Source organism: Acyrthosiphon pisum, chromosome A1 (assembly GCF_005508785.2).
Source record: "Acyrthosiphon pisum isolate AL4f chromosome A1, pea_aphid_22Mar2018_4r6ur, whole genome shotgun sequence".
NCBI classification, from domain to species: domain Eukaryota; kingdom Metazoa; phylum Arthropoda; class Insecta; order Hemiptera; family Aphididae; genus Acyrthosiphon; species Acyrthosiphon pisum.
In genome coordinates, this window is record NC_042494.1 from 65155403 (window position 1) to 65174910 (window position 19508).

The following is a 19508-nucleotide window of genomic DNA, read 5'->3' on the forward strand; positions in this document are numbered from 1 at the left end:
GATTCAGTTAACTAATGTTTTACCTATACTTATTTTTATGATATCTTAAGAATGAAAAATATTATCTAACTGACATTTTATTTGTTAGACACGCAGACGATTCTCTAAGTTTCAAAGACCTATACATCTTGGCATACATAAATGGAGGGGTTCCTCTCTAACAGATCGATGTCTTTCTCCAAGTTGTTCAATTGCTTCTCCAACATGGTTTTCCTTTTCATTTTCGGTACCGTGTCGGTAAGCATTGGCAACAGTAAAAATTCCTTGTGAAGTTCAGCCCAATTTGTCTTCAGTCCCTGGGTGAAAAACACAAAACATAAAGGTCAGCGAAGGCGGTCGACTTTGTTATACAGACACATGCACAAATAATGAGAAGGTGTGAAATAGAGATAGAGAATAATGTGAAAAATAAGAAATAAGTATTTAAATTAATCGGTCGGGCCCTTACGCTCAACATTTCGTTACGTTCGCCTTCGGGCAAATACCGGAATGGAGGTTTTACAGCTCGTTTTCGTTCAGTCTCCATCAGTTGGGCCAATTCTTTTTCCTTATACATTTTCACGATATATGCTGGTGTCTTTCCATAATTCTTAAAACAAACAATAATTACTAACAAATATTATAATATTCTTTCACTACGACGACGGTGAGTATAAAATTAGTTCAATGTATATTGTTCATTGATTAGAGTTATCTGTTCAATAAATAAGGAATGTGTTCATATTATTTTGTTCCTTTATAGGAAAGAATATCTTTACAATGAAAGTCATTATAAAAATATTTACTGGAACAATGTTCGCTCTTGATTGGAATAAAAACTAGTTTAGGATACGTAATCATTTCTTTCTAAAAATAATATATTGATTACAACGAACTTGACACACAGAATCCTCTTACAGTACTTTCGAACTTAAAAATGCAAATATAGTTGTAGAGCTAAATGAGTTTAAGAAGGCTAAACATTTGATAATGATTTTTGAAAAAAAAAGGTCCTAGGGAACTTCTTAAATACCTAATTAAATATATGAATATATTTTATTTTTAAATAATAACTAAGACATCCGGTATTATTTTATAGGTGGAGCTTTATAAGCTTATTAGGAGCTGGAACTAGGCTCCGGCTCTATTTTCATATAAGCTTAAAGGTTAGTATGAATAAAAAGTTTAAAAAAATTAGAATTAACTGAAACGGGGGGATCTAGTTTTATGTTTGTGAAGCTTTAGCCCCCCTCCATGCCCCCTATCACCCCCAATATTACTTGTTTATAGATAAAACGTTTTATATATTCTAAAAATGTACATATGAAAAATATTAAACGTATATTATAATGATACAACACACCTTCTTGGACACGTACGTTGGCTCCAATCCGGCTTCGTTCAGAACAATTACGTGTCCATTCCTTGTGTCCTGGACCCGATGCTTCGGCAATGGTGGCACCCTCCTTATAACGTCAATGATGTTAGTTTGCCTAATGTTTTTCCGCGTTTTTGTTGGCAGTTTTTTGGAAGCATTTGTCGGTGCGCCGTCGCATGGCCGCTGAATCGATTTTCTAGCACAGCATTTGGTTTTATTTATTTCTGGAAAATGCGATTGAAAATATACCTAACCGATAAACCTACTGTATTCAAAATTATGGCTACCAAATTATTCGTTTTTGGTATTTTATTCATACTTATCCAATAACTAAATTTCTTTGGCATATTATAGTGACGTGCTCAAATCCCGTTTCAATTAATTTTTTTTAAACTTTATTCCTTTTAACATAACAAAGTATACACACGAGTAAAAAAAAACATGAAAATGCATTAAGTTCACAACCCTGATAATAATATTAGTAACTACCAGCAATTGTGGAATTTATATAAAACTTACCGACAAATGGTCTCATCTCTTTTCTGGTGTGTTTTTTTAGAAACTGTGACGGTGGATCGAGCTCAACTTCAGCATAGCCCATAGTTTTATGACAATTATTATTCGACTTGTACGTTTTCCTCACAGACTCTGTGTAAATCGAGCGATACATCGGTGGTTTGACGACGGGTGTTTTTGGTCTTGGGATCAAGTGTTTAATATTCTCCTGGAATTTGCTCATTGTAACACAAAATCTACTATAATACTATATTATATTCACGATAGCTTCAGTAATATCAAAATATGTATTACAACATGTAACGAGTATCGAGCCACGTTTGATATAGGTACCAAAATATTTGTTGGATCAATGCGATGACAAACGGTAGTGTACATTTTAGCTATAGCAACGTTACAGTATATTTTGATGAAAAACATAATATAATTTAAATAATATACTGCAATGAAACACACCATAATAATACATAGGTATTAATTCGTATTATTATATTGTAACGAATTTGATATTATTCTTTCTTTATACTCAACATACAAAGTTGGTACACAAAAATATCGGTTAATATTGGTATTGAGTCAATGTCAAAAAAATAAATTTATTACACATACCAAATAAGTACCTACTATTTAATATATAAACATATGTACTGTAGTATATATTATTTAATAATAATTATTTTAAAGTTTCAGAATTTTATAATGAATTATTTTCGCTTAAAAAAAAACACCTACCTATACATAATATTACTAAACCATATTTCGCTTACATCTAAGTAACAGACTATTTAAATAATAAACACTCAATATCCAATTTTGTAGGTTGGAGTAATGGATAGTCAACGATTCAACAAAAATGGTATATAAATAAATAAAGCATATTAATATAAATGTACGCAATAATGTTTGAAAAATAGTTGTATATTTAATTTTGTACACAATATTTGGAGTCATTCCTATATTTATTGAGAAAATATACTTTAAAAATGTCACTTAGAACTTTAAATACATTAAACATTATCAAAAGAGTCACATTTAATCCGTAAGAATAGGTATAATAAATAAAATTAATGATCAAGGATAAATTATAATAAAATGTTCGGATAAACATTATTTTAATAAAATTGTTTATTTAATTATGTATTAATATAATGATATAATCAATGATTATTGTTCATACTTACCAAGTGATACATAAGATTATTATTTTTTACTATTTAATATTTTTTCCAAACATAATATAATAATGAAAAAAAATACTAGTAATCGGTCTGCTGTATAGTAGATTTTAAGTGTTACTTGTCATCATATTATACCGCGTGACCTCGAAAACAGGGTAGTGGGTACACTGTATAATTAAATTACCCTTAATACCTTACAGAAATGTTTGAATTCTTTTTTTCGGGATATAACACAGGCCATCGGATCATCAGTCTCCCGCAAACAGAATTCTAAAATATGTATAGGATATTGAGTAATGTACGTAACTGATAAATAGGATGAACCCAGTTTTCACGGAACGGTACATATATTTCTAAATTATAATGATATGTTTAATTATTATGCATCACAATTAAATTATCAAAATATTTAGACTCATAATCTTAATGTATTTATACTGTGAATACATATTAAACTTTAATACATATTTTATACTACAATTATACTGTCTGTTAGTAATAAGTGATAACTAATAAGATAGGTTGATAATTTTTTAAAAAAATCATCACGTGTATTATTAAGTCATTAGTTTGTATTAATATAATATTATGTATTGTTGTTATTAATTTATAATGAATATTTACCGACTTACCTACCCCTAGAATCGTGTGAATAAGTTTGCACTTTCACAGTATAAATACATTGAGATTATGAGTCTAAATATTTTGATAATTTAATTGTGATGCATAAAATGTATATTATTCATATTTCATAATGGTAAAAAGTTTTACGTTTTTACGATTGATATTTTTTGAATTGCAATAAAATAACTAAATAAGTTATTTTTCGTTAAAGTATCCAATTTTTTCAAAAATGTCATATGGTTTAAAAAAAAAGGTGACTTCCTATATTTTATCATTGTTTAACTAGGTATGTTGTAAGAGAAATTCTGTATTACAGTTTTTAGGGTTTTGCCAAGAAACAAACATTTTACCAAAACAGCAAATTTAAAATGTTTTTATCTGTTGCGTAAAATATATTCAAATTTTAATATAGGTTGACATTTCAAAAAAATTTAGCATGTATCCACCTAACTACTATGCACGTTGGACACAGGGCACAAGGCCACATGATTTAGTAGGTATTTTTTTTGTGTCAATCATTTTTAACGGTATTAATGGATTATTAATGAAATCTGATTGAAATTTGCAAGCAATAAATTATTATGGTACAGTAAACGTTTCATCATTTATGATGACACACGATAAATAAACTAAACGATTTACTAATTTAAAAAAATATACCTATAGGTATATGGGTTACATATAGCAAAACAAAAACGAAAGTTTTCCAAAATTCAAATATTGTTACTTTTTTAATCTAGATAATATTATTTGGTGTGCCGTAGCCATTTAGTAAATATTTTTTATAATATGGACATTATTTGTCTTTTATACATAATTAGATAATATTATAGAATATAGACAATTTTACACAAACAATTTTAAATTGGATTCAGTGTTTTCGCAGTATTGTACTCGTGGAGAAAAATGTTGTATTGTTACATCTGTTGTCGTTTTACTAGTTCATAGTAACATCCTTTTAATTCTTGGAGCTCTTCGTGAGAACCAAGTTCGGTGATCTGCCCACGCCAAACAACAGCAATATCATCTGCTGACTGAATAGTTGACAAACGGTGAGCAATTGTAATACATGTCCTACCTTTCCTAGCTTCATCTAAAGCTTCTTGAACAATCTAAAAATCAAACGACAAAAATATGCTATAATTCTGTGTTTAGACACTGTTTTGAGTTGTAATTTATTATTGTTTAAAATATAATTGAACTTGACATAATTAAATAACTATTAAAATATCATATACTTAAAATGTAAACAGAATTGAGCTTGAGGTTATTGAATAATTGTATAATAATATAATACCTACTTACACATAATATGTATCAATAGACAATATTATCGATGATGACAAGGGTAAAATAAAATATTCATCTATTAATTTTAATAATACAAATTCGTTATTTTAATACTTAGGACATACTGGCCTAGGGGTCTGTACATTATTTATATATATGTTACTATGTTAGCCATTAGGTCTCAAGTACCATAATATGAAAATTATAAAATCCAAGAGGCGACATGTTGTTTTATCCTAAAGCGACTATAGTAAGACAGAGGTGATATATATAACTTATCATATTTTTTGAATTATAATTTATTACTAATCATCGATGAAACATTGTTCGTATAAAATATCTTACTTTTTCGCTTTCTGTGTCCAATGCTGAAGTTGCTTCGTCCAACAAAAGTATTTTAGGATTTCTTACCAATGCCCTAGCTATAGCAACTCTTTGTTTTTGACCACCAGAGAGCTGTGTACCTCTATCACCAGCTATCGTGTCGTAACCCTACAAATTAAATTTTACTATAGCATACTATAATTTCAAAAACATTTATTTTAGGAAAAGTTTTTTATATACTTGTGGTAAGCACATTATAAAGTTGTGCGCGTTTGCTTTTTTCGCAGCTTCAACTATCGCATCGAATGGTACGTCACTACAAGATACACCATAACTGATATTTTCTCTAATGGAACAGTCGAACAACACAGGTTCCTGAGTAACCAGGCCAATGTTATTTCGCAAATGTCTGATGTTTATTTTCCGGATATCGCAACCATCTATTTCCTAAAAGTGAAAATTAATAAAAGTTATAATTATTGTTAAACAGTTATATTATTATTATCTATAACGTGATGGGTAATAATAAAACTCACAATCACTCCTAAAGAAGGATTATAAAATCTCTCAAGAAGTGAAATAACCGTACTTTTTCCACAACCTGATTCACCGACTAATGCCAATGTTTTTCCAGGTTCTACTGTGAAGTCCATGTTGTTTAGAATTTTCTTCGTTTTCCTGGTCGGATATGAAAAACTAACGCCTTTAAATGATATTTTACCTATTATTTCCTAAAAATACGATCATGCATAAATATTAAATAAGCATACCTATCTAATAGGAATTTGTATTAAAAAGAAAAATAATAATTTAAGTTGTGTACCGGTTTGTCCCCATCGTTTGATTGACTATCGATTTCCGTTGGTTTTTCAATTAGCTGGAATATAAGCGAGGCGGATTGTTTCGCTTTAGAATAATCTTGTAGGAAAGCCATTGTATGACCAACTGAATGGGCAGAGAATGACAGTGCAAAAAAAACCCTGTAAATAGCAATTTGATTTATTTATTGTTTGTAGTCTATAATAATATAGTTTTATCAAACCAACCTATATACGGCAGAAGGTGACATTTCTCCTTGAAGTACCAAATAAGATCCATATTTAAAAGCCACTGCATACAGAAAGTATGTGATCGATTGCGACAGAGCAAATAAAGCCGCATATATGTATGCTTGTTTTTTTGCTTCTCTAATAAATAATTAAATTACATTTTTAATCTACAATAGTCAAAAAGATCGTGGTTTAGTTTTACTTGTTTGGGACTTTTAAGCTTTTATGATACAGCTCAACAAACTTTTCCTCTTTTCCTAACGATTGCACCGTACGCACGTTCTGCACACTTTCAGTCGCAATCTAAAATTAAACATTTTTTGCCTTAGTTAGGTATAACTTATAAAATGTACATGACATATTGTATAAACGTATAATATTTATTACTCTGCCCGCTTCGTCCATAAATTTCGCATCTCTCCGTTGGTTTTTTCTGAGACCCATTTGTTGTTGGTATCCAGCGCCTACTATCAATGGGACAGAGATACCAAGTACTATAGCTAGTTTCCATCCATAAAAAAGCGCTATGCATATAGCTATAGTAAGCGTTACAATTGACGACATCACTTGGCCGGCACGCATTCCACCAGCCTATTAATAAACGAAAAAAAAATAATAATAATTAAATTTTAAAAACTATAAGATTTAGGTAAATTCCAGCAGACCGCTTTCACTATTGGAGCATCTCTCGCTAATTTCGTAGTCAAACACCCTGGACTCGAGTCTTTATTGTCAAACCAACCGACCGATTGCCTAAGTATATTGGTGAATGCCATTGCTCGGAGACGCATCATTAGTTTCTCTGAAGCGAATGTTAGTAACCAAGTCTGTAAACATGACTTTCAATTTATTATTTAGCCCGAAAATATTGATTTGAAATATTATAATAATTTGGAGTACATACTTGACATACTATAGTCAAACCCGACACTATTCCAAGTACAACGAACATAAAAGACCAAAACCGAGCTTCTCTATTTAACGCTTCGCCTTTCAGTGTTAAAGACTAAATAATGTAAAATTACAAATCAGTAAAAAACATATTGTAAATGATTTGTATTACATTTTTGAAACAATTATTTTTAATTTTGCTTATTTTCTCACCTCAAAAACTTGTCCATAAAAATATGCATAAATTGGAACTAAACCACCGTTGATGGTACAACCAATACAACCGAACAACAAATATGCCCATTCCGGTGAGTTAAATTTCATCAATTTCCACATACAGTATTTTGAATTATTTTTCTAAGACAAAAATGTATCAATATACATTTAAATTTATAGTGTATTTCATGAATACACCCGCATGAATGTAGTGAAATAAATAAATTCTGACATAACAAAAAGCAAAACAATAATGAATTGTATCTATATTATTACCACACAATTATTATGGAATTTTATTATGCTCATTTTTCTAATTTTGTTAAGCATCTGCCGCTCTTCGGGAATATCAGTCTTTAAACAAATGAAAATGATATTTTTTGTTTATTGTTATGAATGATTGATATTAGTATATTATTGACATGAAATGTATCAAACATTAAAATTAAATAAGCATTAGTTTCAACTATAATGTTCTTACAATTTCTTTGAAATCATCATCTTCATACATTACACAATCTTCCAATGCTTCTTCACAATTTTCATAATCTTCAGTCTTATCTTCCTTTCTTTAAATTGTGTTTCAATGTAAATATTAGTTAATTAATACATATATGATTATTATATTTGATTTTACTAGGTGCTCACCCCTCCAAAACTGTTTCTTCCTTGTCCTCGTCACATAAATTGATTTGAGCTACAACCAAATTATAGTATAAACCTTTTTTATTCATTAATTCAGTATGCGTTCCGGATTCGTAAATTTTACCGTTCTGAATATAAATAAATAAATAAAAACGTTCTTCATAATGAAAACAATTGATAAGATTTACTAAATTAAATAAGTACCTTCATTGCATGTATGACGTCTGCATTTTTAATGGTTGAGAGTCTATGAGCTACGATAATAGTCGTTCTGCCTTCCATTACTCGATCCAATGCGTCTTGAACGATTCCTTCACTCTGAGAGTCTAACGCTGATGTTGCTTCATCCAACAAAAGTATTTTTGGGTTCCTAACTAATGCCCTTGCTATTGAAATTCGTTGCTTTTGACCACCAGATAGTTGACAACCTCTATCGCCAACATACGTGTCAAAGCCCTAAATAATATAAATAATAGGTTTTATCTTATTATTCGGCGAACAACATAATGATTATGGTTTAAATGCTTATTACGTTTGGCAATTCTTTTATAAAGTCATAGGCGTTAGCTTGAATAGCTGCTTCTACGAGCTCATCATTCGTGATATCTTCTCGGCCGTATCGGATATTATCAGCGATTGACACTCCAAAAAGAATCGGTTCTTGAGATACAACTCCGATTTGATCTCGTAGCCAATGAACATTGAGGTCAGTTAATTTAATAGAATCTAAATAAATCTGTAAACGGTACAATAGTAATGTGATATAAAGGCAGTCTTAGGTAGTATTCCGAATACTTTTTAAGTATTCCAAATACTTTTAGAATACTATTTCCAAAAGTATTTTGTGATGTATTCTGAATACTTTATTCGGAATACTTTTATAGTATGGAAATTAAATTGTTTTATTTGCATGTTATTTCCTTGCATTTGATTTAAAACAAAAATACAAAATTTATATTTTATGAATTGGAAATTTGGAATCAATAATATCTATTAATATCATACAATATCAAAATTGAAGGGTGAAAATGCAAAACGTAGTATTGCCAAAATTTCAAAAATCGAGTTAAACATCCATTTTTATGGGAAAAAATGCGAGGATTGAGGAATTCGATTTTGCAGTTAGAATTAAATTGTATCGATTACTTTTGTGAATAAAATCGTTTTTAAAACTGATGTTCAATACATAACGTGATATTGCCATATTTAACGTCAAAGCAAAACGTAGTATTATCATGTTCAAGTCAAAACGTATTATTGCCCATGTTATTAGTATTGGAGCATACTTGATATTATAATTACAAAACATGGTATTGGCAATATTACGTTTTTCTTCAAAACGTGGTATTGCCGGAAATAATGCGTTTTGCATCAGTAGAAATAGGAACAATTTTAAAACGTGATATTGCCATTACCTTTTCAAAGCCTGCAATGCCACGTTTTGGTCTGATACGAAATTTTTAAAGCATTAAAAACAATGTTTACAATTTAGGTAGATTTATTTTGACACTGTCAATCGCTTACTTTTTATTTTTTTTATATAAATAAACTTATTCTGAGTGTTTATAATCGTCAGAAAATTTGTTAGTTTTCCTTGATTCATGAACATTTTGGTTTTTGGCAATACCACCTTTTGCATTTCCACCCTTCAATTATAACTGGTATAATTTCATATATTTTTCAAAAATATTTTTAAGTATTCGGAATACTTTTATAGTATTCCAAATACTTTATTAGGAATATTATATTTATCAAGTATTCGAATACATATTCGGAATACAATTTTTCATAAGTATTCGAGTATTTATTCCAAATACTTTTCAAATGTATTTTACCCAAGACTGTATTTATACACCTTTAGGTAAATCGAGGTGATAGGTAAAACTATTTACTTGTCCGGCTTCTGGGTCATAGAATCGTAAAAGTAGTCCTACAATAGTACTTTTACCAGCACCGCTTGAACCCACTAATGCAACCGTTTGACCTGGTCTGATTGTAAAATTTAAATTATTTAATACCTGAAACATGTTCAATATAGGTAATAAAATAGATGTTAAGAAAATTATTTTATTTATTCAAACGCGTTAAACTTACTTTGACTTCTGGTCTCGATGGGTATCTGAAATCTACGTTTCGAATTTCAATTCTGCCAGTAACCTTTATCGGTTTTAGACCCTTTTTCGAATACGAATCGATTTTTGGAACTCTGTCGATAATACCGTACAAATTTCTCGCCACCCCGATGGCTGTACTAACTGAATTTAAATATGGTATAGCGCTTCCAATGGAAAATGATCCTGCCATCACGCTAAAGAAAACCTATTTAGAATTATATCATGTCATCATAAGTTGATGAGATAGTGTCTTAAAATAGTTAGAAATAGTTACGGTAAAAACTGTGCCGGGCGTAGCTTCACCGATTGAAACCAAATTAGCTCCGTAGTAAAACGCAACACCATAACCTATGTACATCAACATGAACACGGTGCCTAGTCCTACAGAGAAAACCCTATACCTGTTTGTCGCAATATTACGACCTTTCCTTAACGCTGCAACATACCTTTGGATCAATATAATAAAATATATATAATTATTTTAATTGAATAACTCTACCGATGGTAAACTTCGGATAACCTGGCTCATTTTTGAAATTAATTACAGCAACTATATAATCAATAGATTATAATTGTTATTGTTTATTATACGCCAAGTGGCAATTTTACACAGTTTAACAGATAGGTATGAGTGTATGTAAGTAATTTGGTACAATAAGCTATTATACATAGGTTGTTATTGACTATTGTACAGAGAAAATAGATTGCTAACATTACATATATAGGTAAGGTAGTTGAGTGGCCCAAGGATTAATGATTAATATTTGCAGCTCTGAGCATATGATGCAGAGGATGGTTATGCCCATATTAGCTCTTGTGTGTTGGTACATAAATTTGAGACTTCTAGAAGAATGAGAAGGGACTTAAAACTAAAAGGTATAGCAGCGAGGAGTTTAGGAATGTCCAGTGAACCATTAAAACTGAGTATAGGAAATTATATAGCAGATTTAAGCTGCTTTACCACGGCGTGAGACAAGAGTAGATATATTTAGGACTTATCTTATGTTGGAGTAATCGTGTGATTTATGATAAATCTATCACATAGTAAAATATAAAATTTATTTTAGCTTATTTATTTGTGAATTTAACAGCTACACCGTGGGTAGCATATGTAGCTTGGTTGAATGGTAACTTAAATTATATCATTAAGACATTAACTATCAAAAGATACTGGAAAAAAAATTACCACCTCAATTAAATGTACTTATATAATTTATGTTGTCCTAGGCTATACAATAAATATATTATGTACCTACCAAACTTTCTAACCTAAAGAGAGTTTACATGTTATTTTTTGCTACAACAAAAATTATCAAGGAAAGTTACATACTGAATTATTGATCCAGAAACATAGCTGTATCTATGCCTATATAATGCGAACCTAGGTGCAAAATGTCCTTAAATTTTCTTATCAAAAATATTGAAATTATTAAAAAAACATATTAAGAATTTAACAGCTCTAATGTCCAATACTTAAAACTGTAAATTCATAACCATTCAGTTTTATGAGAATTTACTATTTTAATAATACATAACCTTATTGTATAAGCCATAATTGCATCGACTCGATAATAATAGTAGGTATAATATATATGATATTTATATAATACGTATAATGTTTACACACTGTGAGATTCCTTGTTTTTCTAATCCGAACGCGGCTACAGTTCTAATGGAAGTAAACACTTCTTCGGCAATCGATCCTGCTTCTGCGTACTTTATTTGTTCTCTGTGACAAGCTCTGGACGCATTCTGAAAACATAATTAATTTCGATCAATGTATATTGTGTAATCGTATAATAATATGCGTGTGTGATTTCACTGTGCATAATATATAAATAATCTCACCAGACTTAGAAAGCCCATAATTCCTATAATTATAGGTCCAACGAGAAGCAATAGTCCAGTTAGTTTGGGACTAATGTAGAAACCAACCAGCAGTCCAGAAATAAATGTAGATACGTACTGCGTTAGCATGCTGAACTTGCTACTTATACCTTCGCGAATTCTTTCTAAATCGCTGTTTAAGTATAAAATTGAAAATTAAATGAAAGTTTATTTTTAATTTATACTAGTAAGTATATTTTATAATATAATGTATATAAAGTAAATATAGGTAGTAACTGCCAATAACAAATGTGCATCATACTCGAATAGTTTTGACGTGAGATCACTGCTCTGATTAGTATCAAACCAAGTTATGTCTTGCCTTACAATCTGCGAGAAAAACACATTGCGAAGTCTGTACACTTGTCTTTCACAAGCCATCTCCCAACACCAAGTCTATAAAATGTACACATAATATACACTATGTTAATTCAGTTGTACAAATACCGTCTTTCCGTTTTATAACACCTGTGTGTATGCAGATAATAATACGACAATACCAATGTATAAATAGTACAGCGAAAATTGCGTCATGTAACGATCAAACTCTTCGGGAGTGAGTGGTGGAATAGAATCAAATTGTGTGATTGTCCTTAAAAAAAACACTTTATGCAGTTTAAACAAATTCAGGTAATATAGCTAAATAAAATATACAAATATAAAACATTGTATCATAATAATATAATACACCTACTCGTTAACAGTCGGGTGGGCGCTATAATCCGGTGTTGTTGCTGTGATGGAATTTAGCTAAAAGATAAAAATAAAATTGTAACCTTAAAATTTTAATTGGTTTGTAAGTGTTGGGATTTACATAAATGACGTCAATCCGTAATCGTATTTTTCAAGATGTCAGTATTCATATTTTTTACTTGAACGATCGAAAGTTTGGCTTTACCAGTAGAAATTGTTGTCAATAATAATTAATTCGTTTCGATATGTTGGTTAAAAGTGTTTAAGAGTACTTATATACTACTATAGATCAATATAGATTATAATATTATGTAGACATTACCGCTTTAGTCTGTCTGATAAACGTATTTGTCATTTCACCGAAAAACATTGCCAAAATGGGTAAGCTAGCTCCTGTAGCCAAAGACATGACGATACCCACGATCATCAATAACGCATCCCAAATGTCTGCGTACCGGAACTAAAATAATAAAACATTATAACTGTACTAACACACGAGTCTAACTATAGTGATTAATTAATTTTCGATAGAGCAATAGACTACGACTAGGAAGTTTTAGGATACCTAGTTACCTGTTTTACTTTATGATCTCGAATATAGCTGATCAAACAAGAAATCCATTCTATACAATTTTGAGTTTACAAATGAATATTTAAAATGCATATATTTTTAGTTATTGAGTAGTTTGATATTTTGACAATTTTAGAAAATGAGTTGGAACGTTTTTTTTTATTTTTATTTTTTTATTGATCTTTAAGTTTCAGCGACTATGGCCTTTAGCTTTTTGGGGGAGGTTACGGTTGATCGAGGATCGCGGGTTTTTAAGTGGAACAAGAATTTGTTGTCAAGAACCCGGGTGATCACCCATCTGGGAACCAGCGACGCCACGGAAGGGGCTGGACCACAGAACACATTACTGGCTGTGGCTAACCACTCCGCCACACCGAGCTCCAATTATATTTATTTATTTTTTAATTTATTATATATTTTATGCATACCTAGGTAATTCATATTTTCTAACAATAATTTTCATTTTTATTGTATTACCTTTTATATATTTATTTATAATTATTCTTACACCAAATCTTTTATCGTAGACACTGTAAGACGGACCTATGTATGTATATGACTTGAATATTATGTACCTAATTTTACTTTTAAAGTTAATTAAAATAGTAAAAACTCTTACGCATCTCAACTAAATTAACTTCACCGTATACACTTACTTGTAAAATGCCTGTATGAAATACGTATGTATATTATGTATTATTAATTATTATCTATTACATAATATAATATGCATTCGTTTAACATAGTTCTGGGTTAAAACATAGCAATAGGGTTATCTGACTGGTTTTAGTCAAATGACAGTTTTTTAATTAATGACTTGTGAAAAAATACATGCACTTTCTTCTTCTTTTTTTTTTAACTAAAAAACGCATATTTATTAACATGTGTGTCACTGACTCAGTGTATATTATACATATTAGGTACCTATATAATATATGTTATTGTTACACGCCATTACAGTTAAAAAATATATATTATAATAACATCCTAGTATTAATTTAGGCTGCAAACTAATAGCAAAAGTCTTGCAAAAGAGAAATCTAAATTATTCTTAAATTAAATATGTTTCTTATAAAATATACATAGTCATCATGTATTGTGAATGTTTTATTATAAATATATTGTCATCATTAGTTTTTTTTTTTATACAGCCCATCAAAATGTTAATCTATTAATTTCACCACTTGAATATTGAATAATTTGGTTGCGGATGAATGTCTCCGTTTAAACAGTAGGTATTTTAGATTCTGAGCGGAGCGATTTTACGTTTTTTTATTTTTATACCTACACGATAAGTAGTTGAAATAATGCTTCGATTTTCAACTTCAGTATCATTTTAGTTGAGAAAGGGAATCTAGTTAGTGCATTCGGTAGGTCAAAATTTAAGTAGTTTTCAAAAGCGCCGGGAAAAACAAAAAAATATTAAGAAAAAACGGGAATTTTTACGAAAAATAGGTTTTTGCTCAAATTGATTTTAGTTTTTGGTATAACTCTAAAATAAATGACCGTAGATATACAAAATTTTCACTGAATATTTATATTAGTATTTTCTATATACCATAATATTTTCAAAATGTTATAACTTGTTTTTAGTTATTTAAGGACAATTTCAGTTTCTAAATTGTTTAGGTTTTATTTCTCTAAATGTCAATAACGTTTTATTCGTTGGGTCAAAAAGCTTTAAAATGTAATACAAGACTTCTAATATATTGTTACATCGGTAGTTGAAAAATATTTAAAATACATAAGCAATTTTTTTTATAAGCATTTAAAGTAATAAGCATTTTTGAATTTTGACAAATAGTTATTTACTAAAAATGTACAAATTATTTTGAGTTAGAAATTCACAACATTTTTAGTTTTAAATCTAAGAAATAAAAATTGAATACAAGGTTCCTCATACGTTTGTCTACGTTTATCAAAAAAAATAAAAAAATGTCTACCGGAAAGTATGAGCGTTTGAAGTTCAAATAATTACAACATTGGATATTCAGCCAATTTCTCACCTAACGACTTCCTTATTTTGTTGTAATTCAATTACTGGGTGACATTTATACCATATGTTTATTTTATCAATTCCTATACTTGACAACATTTTCAAAATTCTTTGACTCGTTTTGAGCTGTTTATGGATATTTTCAATTTTCAGTTTTTTTTTTTATACAAGGCTCCTGATATATTTGTTAACAACAGCAGTTGAAAAATATTGAAAATACATCAGCACATATTTTTTATAAGCATTTAAAGTTCATATTTTGACAAGATTTATCAAATTTTAAATTTTAATTGTAGTTAAAAATGTATAAAATGTTCAACTTTTATAGCTAAGGATTGAAAATTTAAAACAAGGTTCCGCACAAATAGGTAAATAAATTACTTTATTCACTATAATATCATCAAATATACTTGGTAATGTATGACAGACCGTCTTCGCTCAGAATCTTTTTTTTCTTATACAATGATATTATATCATTGAATTAAAATTTAACACCATCCACTACAGTGACCCACTTGTAACCTACTGTATAGCAGAGTGACATCCACTTACCCACCTTTTTCGTCATGAAGCTGTTTATAACTTCATAAGTTGATTGTCAATGTATGTGATTGTATCTATTTGTTGCTAATAATGAATTGACCATCAAACTAACCATTTTTATATTACCTATACGGCCATACCGGACACTGATTAGTGATTAGGTACCAAGACCTAGTACCTATTAAAATAACACCCACCCCAGACTTTTATGGTTCACATTTTCACCTTTTTTTTGCTTTAAATTTGAAAAACTCAACCCACAATCTTAATTCTGATAAATAATCAGTCCAATAAAGTCAACCATATTATTTATATTAATCATCGATAATATCTAACACAATCTTTAAATAAAAAATAATGATTGGAAATTTGTCCACGGGTAGTATGTTATGTATATGCCCGCGCCCCGCAGTCCGCAATTCGTATTTCACCTTTTTAGGTTTCGTCCGCCACCGGGCGCCACTGAGGTACATGGTCTTTATTACTTTGTTCGCTATTAAGATTTAAGAAAACCTATTAATTTATATATTATATTTATTTATTATATGTAATTTTTGTCCGACAAGTGGGTTTTCGAGACAATAATAATAGTTCTTTATTTATATGTCACGTTATTTATCTACGTAACTCATTAAAACTGCGTTGAATCCTTAAAGGTTGTATGTAAGCCAATTAGCCATGACTGCACAGATAACTATCTTATTTGCGCTTATTGCACGACTATATCAAATCGTTTAATTATTCGATATTCTTACTTTAATAATCCTAATACATAGATACACAATCAATATTCAAAACTTTACTTTACTCACTTTACTTAATGTTTATACTTTATAGTAATATAGTTAATATTTGGGTTCGCGTGTCACCCGAAATCCAGTTCTAATATTAATGACATAGCTACAACCAAATCTATATAATGTATATTTTCAACTACAATGGGCAAAATATCCCGGGCTTCAACCTGTTTCGTGTTCAAAATATCTTGAGTATAAAATATCCTTTATTCAGAATAATATTATTATCATTTATCCTTTTTTTATAATAACAATAATTTGTAGAAAAAAAAAATTGGTATCTATAGGTACACATTACATATAATATCTATGGAGTTTATAGGTACTGGGAAAAAATTAACTTAACATGGCTATAAAATTAGTTGACAAGTTATTTTATACTATGAAACAAAATGTAACTTATTACAACTTTTAAAAAAAAAGTAACTAATTATGTATCTCAGTTAAAAATAACTAAGCTTTAACTTTTTAACTCGATAATGCCCTGCAGCTTTGTAAATTGGTTTATAATATTATGTTAAACAAATTTATTCACTTTTCTTTGGTAATATTGATATATATATATATATATATATCTATATATATAAAAATGAAGACAAAAATGTATAACAATTCATCAATCGAGAACGGCTGGTCCGATTTGGCTCAAAATTTTTTTAAGATGTTCGTAACTGCCAGGAGAAGGTTTTTACGAAATACAATTTTAGGAAAATCCACCGGAAAAGTAGGAAATCTCAAATCTGTATGTCAAAAATACAACAGTGGCGCAACAGTGCATTATATTATATTGGTTGCTATTGGTTAATCGGGCATGTTTGTTGATTTCATATAATATAAAAATGAATCATAGAATGTGTTGCTAAGCGCAATAATTCTACTGTACGTGTGTTGTGACTGAACTCCTCCTAAATGGTTAGATCCTTTTGAATGAATTTTTTTGTTTGCTTTTGCGTATATTCATCTGATCTTAGTACGGTTAGGTTAGGTTAGGATTTTGTATTAATTGATTATATCAATCCACCATAGGTAGAATACGACAAACTTGGTATAACATTGATACTTTAGAGTTAAATCATACACTAACGTACATACAAAACGGGGTCCGCGATCTACCGCAGGTAGATTGCCTACCTGATAATGTACTGCTGCGAATCAGAATTTTTATTCCGGGCAACGGAAAAGTTAAGATTAATTTTGAAACCATCCACCGAATATTAAATAACGAATTGAACAAAGTTTGAGTCACATATAGTTGGTACACTTAATGGGCAACAAAGTGCATAGTATTATCTAGTTATAGTATAGTCATTATGTCATGCATTTTAACATGTCAACATTTTTAAGGGGTTCTTTCAATTTTTTTTAATTATTTCAAAAACTAAAACTTTTACAAAAAAAATTTTAAATTATAAATTATAGAAATACATTATGTCTACAAAAAGGGTTTTTATACAAATTCTATTTAATCCATTGTTTTATATGAAAAAATAAATATATAAATTCCTAATATAATGAAATATTTTGTTTATACGTAATACGTATTCTCAAATATCTGTATTTGTAAACCAAATTAAGATTAGACAGTATATTTCTCTATAATTTATTACTTAAAAAATAAAATGTTCTTTGTAAAAGTTTTAGTTTTTGAAATAATTAAAAAAAAATGAAAAAAACTAAAAAAAACCCTTTTGGTCATAATCTAACCCTATTGCGGCACGGGAAGGGGTTAAGTTATAAAGTTAAAATTATCGCAATATTATTTTTTCTTATCTCTTAAAAATATGGCGGTGGGGGTACTCATTTTGAATTTTTTTTATCAGTTTTTTTGGACCACCCTAATATTGATACATTATAGGTACTTGTACTAATGTACTGTTGTATTATTACTTATAAGTTACTAGTTGATTTAATATTTAATAAAATAATCTAAACAATCCGAGGCGTCACCCAAACGCATACAAAAAATTTCATCAAAATCGGGCCAGCCGTTTAGGAGGAGTTCGTTTACAAAACAAACACACGTACAGTAGAATTATATATATATTATATAAAGATAAGTGAATATCTAATTTAGGGACATAATATTCATCTATATTCATACTCTATACTAGTATAATAAGTAGGTCACGGATACTTGTTAAATTTGTAATTTTTCTTCTACCGTTCTGATTTATTGCTAAGTACGTTTTAAACACATTATGTAAGTAAGAATTAAAATATAAATTTTCAAATTTTTTAATTCTATTGCAATTTTAAATCTACTCATTTCTAAAATTGTTTAACTATTTTTCAATTTCTTTCACGTAATTTTTTAGATTCTGAGTGGAACGATGAATGTATTGATTTTACAATGATGTGTGTTTTTTTTTTTTTATTTTTTTTTAAATTTATTTTTGTGTCTGTCATCACCTTTTAGGACAGTAAAACTGCTTCGATTTTCTTCAACAGTAACTTTTATGATTGGAAAGTGAATCTAGTTGGTACTTTGGGGGGTCAAAAGTAAAAATTTCCCAGTAGTTTTCAAAAGCGACGTGAAAAACAAAAGAAAAATTAAGGAAAAACGGGAATTTTTACGCAAAATCGATTTTTAACAAAATCGATTTTGGTTTTTGGTGTAACTCTAAAACAAATGACCGTAGATATATGAAATTTTCACAGGTTGTTTATATTTGCATTTTCTATACACGGTAAAATTTTGAAAATATTTTGATTTATTTTGAGCTCTTTACGGACATTTTCATTTTCCATTTTTTTTTAGTTTTTTTTCTAAAAATATCAATAAAATTTTATTTGTTGGATAAAAAAGCTTGGAAAATT

At 29.2% G+C, this 19508-nt stretch overlaps 2 protein-coding genes and 1 long non-coding RNA gene across 5 annotated transcripts in view; 1 reads left to right on the forward strand and 2 right to left on the reverse strand.

The window, feature by feature from the left end:
- Nucleotides 1-2443, reverse strand: LOC100161404 (enkurin-like). The gene is made up of 4 exons (XM_001947474.5): nt 1877-2443; nt 1343-1581; nt 449-589; nt 1-296 (listed from the first exon to the last, which is right to left on the reverse strand). The coding sequence occupies exons 1-4, from the start codon at nt 2094-2096 to the stop codon at nt 120-122; spliced, it is 777 nt and encodes a 258-aa protein (XP_001947509.3). The 5' UTR covers nt 2097-2443; the 3' UTR covers nt 1-119.
- Nucleotides 2444-4392: 1949 nt separating this feature from the next.
- The window catches only part of LOC100168150 (multidrug resistance protein 1A), a 21258-nt gene continuing 6142 nt past the window's right edge, over nt 4393-19508 (reverse strand). The window contains exons 4-28 of one of the 3 annotated variants that reach the window (XM_001947399.5): nt 13107-13244; nt 12786-12841; nt 12560-12683; nt 12354-12487; nt 12053-12224; nt 11832-11956; nt 10479-10650; nt 10185-10409; nt 9983-10108; nt 8623-8826; nt 8295-8546; nt 8094-8218; nt 7927-8014; nt 7722-7799; nt 7443-7586; nt 7243-7344; nt 7004-7165; nt 6726-6929; nt 6541-6641; nt 6336-6476; nt 6113-6269; nt 5826-6020; nt 5530-5736; nt 5311-5457; nt 4393-4787 (exon numbers count right to left, since the gene is read on the reverse strand). In XM_001947399.5, coding sequence (XP_001947434.2) covers nt 4593-4787; nt 5311-5457; nt 5530-5736; nt 5826-6020; nt 6113-6269; nt 6336-6476; nt 6541-6641; nt 6726-6929; nt 7004-7165; nt 7243-7344; nt 7443-7586; nt 7722-7799; nt 7927-8014; nt 8094-8218; nt 8295-8546; nt 8623-8826; nt 9983-10108; nt 10185-10409; nt 10479-10650; nt 11832-11956; nt 12053-12224; nt 12354-12487; nt 12560-12683; nt 12786-12841; nt 13107-13244 — 3774 coding nt within the window. In that variant the 3' untranslated portion in view covers nt 4393-4592. Of the gene's footprint in view, nt 4788-5310; nt 5458-5529; nt 5737-5825; nt 6021-6112; nt 6270-6335; nt 6477-6540; nt 6642-6725; nt 6930-7003; nt 7166-7242; nt 7345-7442; nt 7587-7721; nt 7800-7926; nt 8015-8093; nt 8219-8294; nt 8547-8622; nt 8827-9982; nt 10109-10184; nt 10410-10478; nt 10651-11831; nt 11957-12052; nt 12225-12353; nt 12488-12559; nt 12684-12785; nt 12842-13106; nt 13245-19508 lie in introns of those variants that run through there. The other 2 variants (XM_008179950.3, XM_016800537.2) reach the window with 2 other exon arrangements.
- On the forward strand, nt 12650-14451 carry LOC115033746. Its single transcript, XR_003839053.1, has 2 exons — nt 12650-12721; nt 13544-14451. It is a non-coding gene; the product is annotated as an uncharacterized LOC115033746 (long non-coding RNA).

Coding starts and splice junctions, on each gene's coding strand:
- LOC100161404 (XM_001947474.5), bottom strand. CDS start 2,096: ATGAGCAAATTCCAGGAGAATATTAAACACTTGATCCCAAGACCAAAA. Junction 590..1,342: donor CAACGTACGTGTCCAAGAAG/GTGTGTTGTATC, acceptor GTTTGTTTTAAG/AATTATGGAAAGACACCAGC. Junction 297..448: donor AACGTAACGAAATGTTGAGC/GTAAGGGCCCGA, acceptor TTTTTCACCCAG/GGACTGAAGACAAATTGGGC.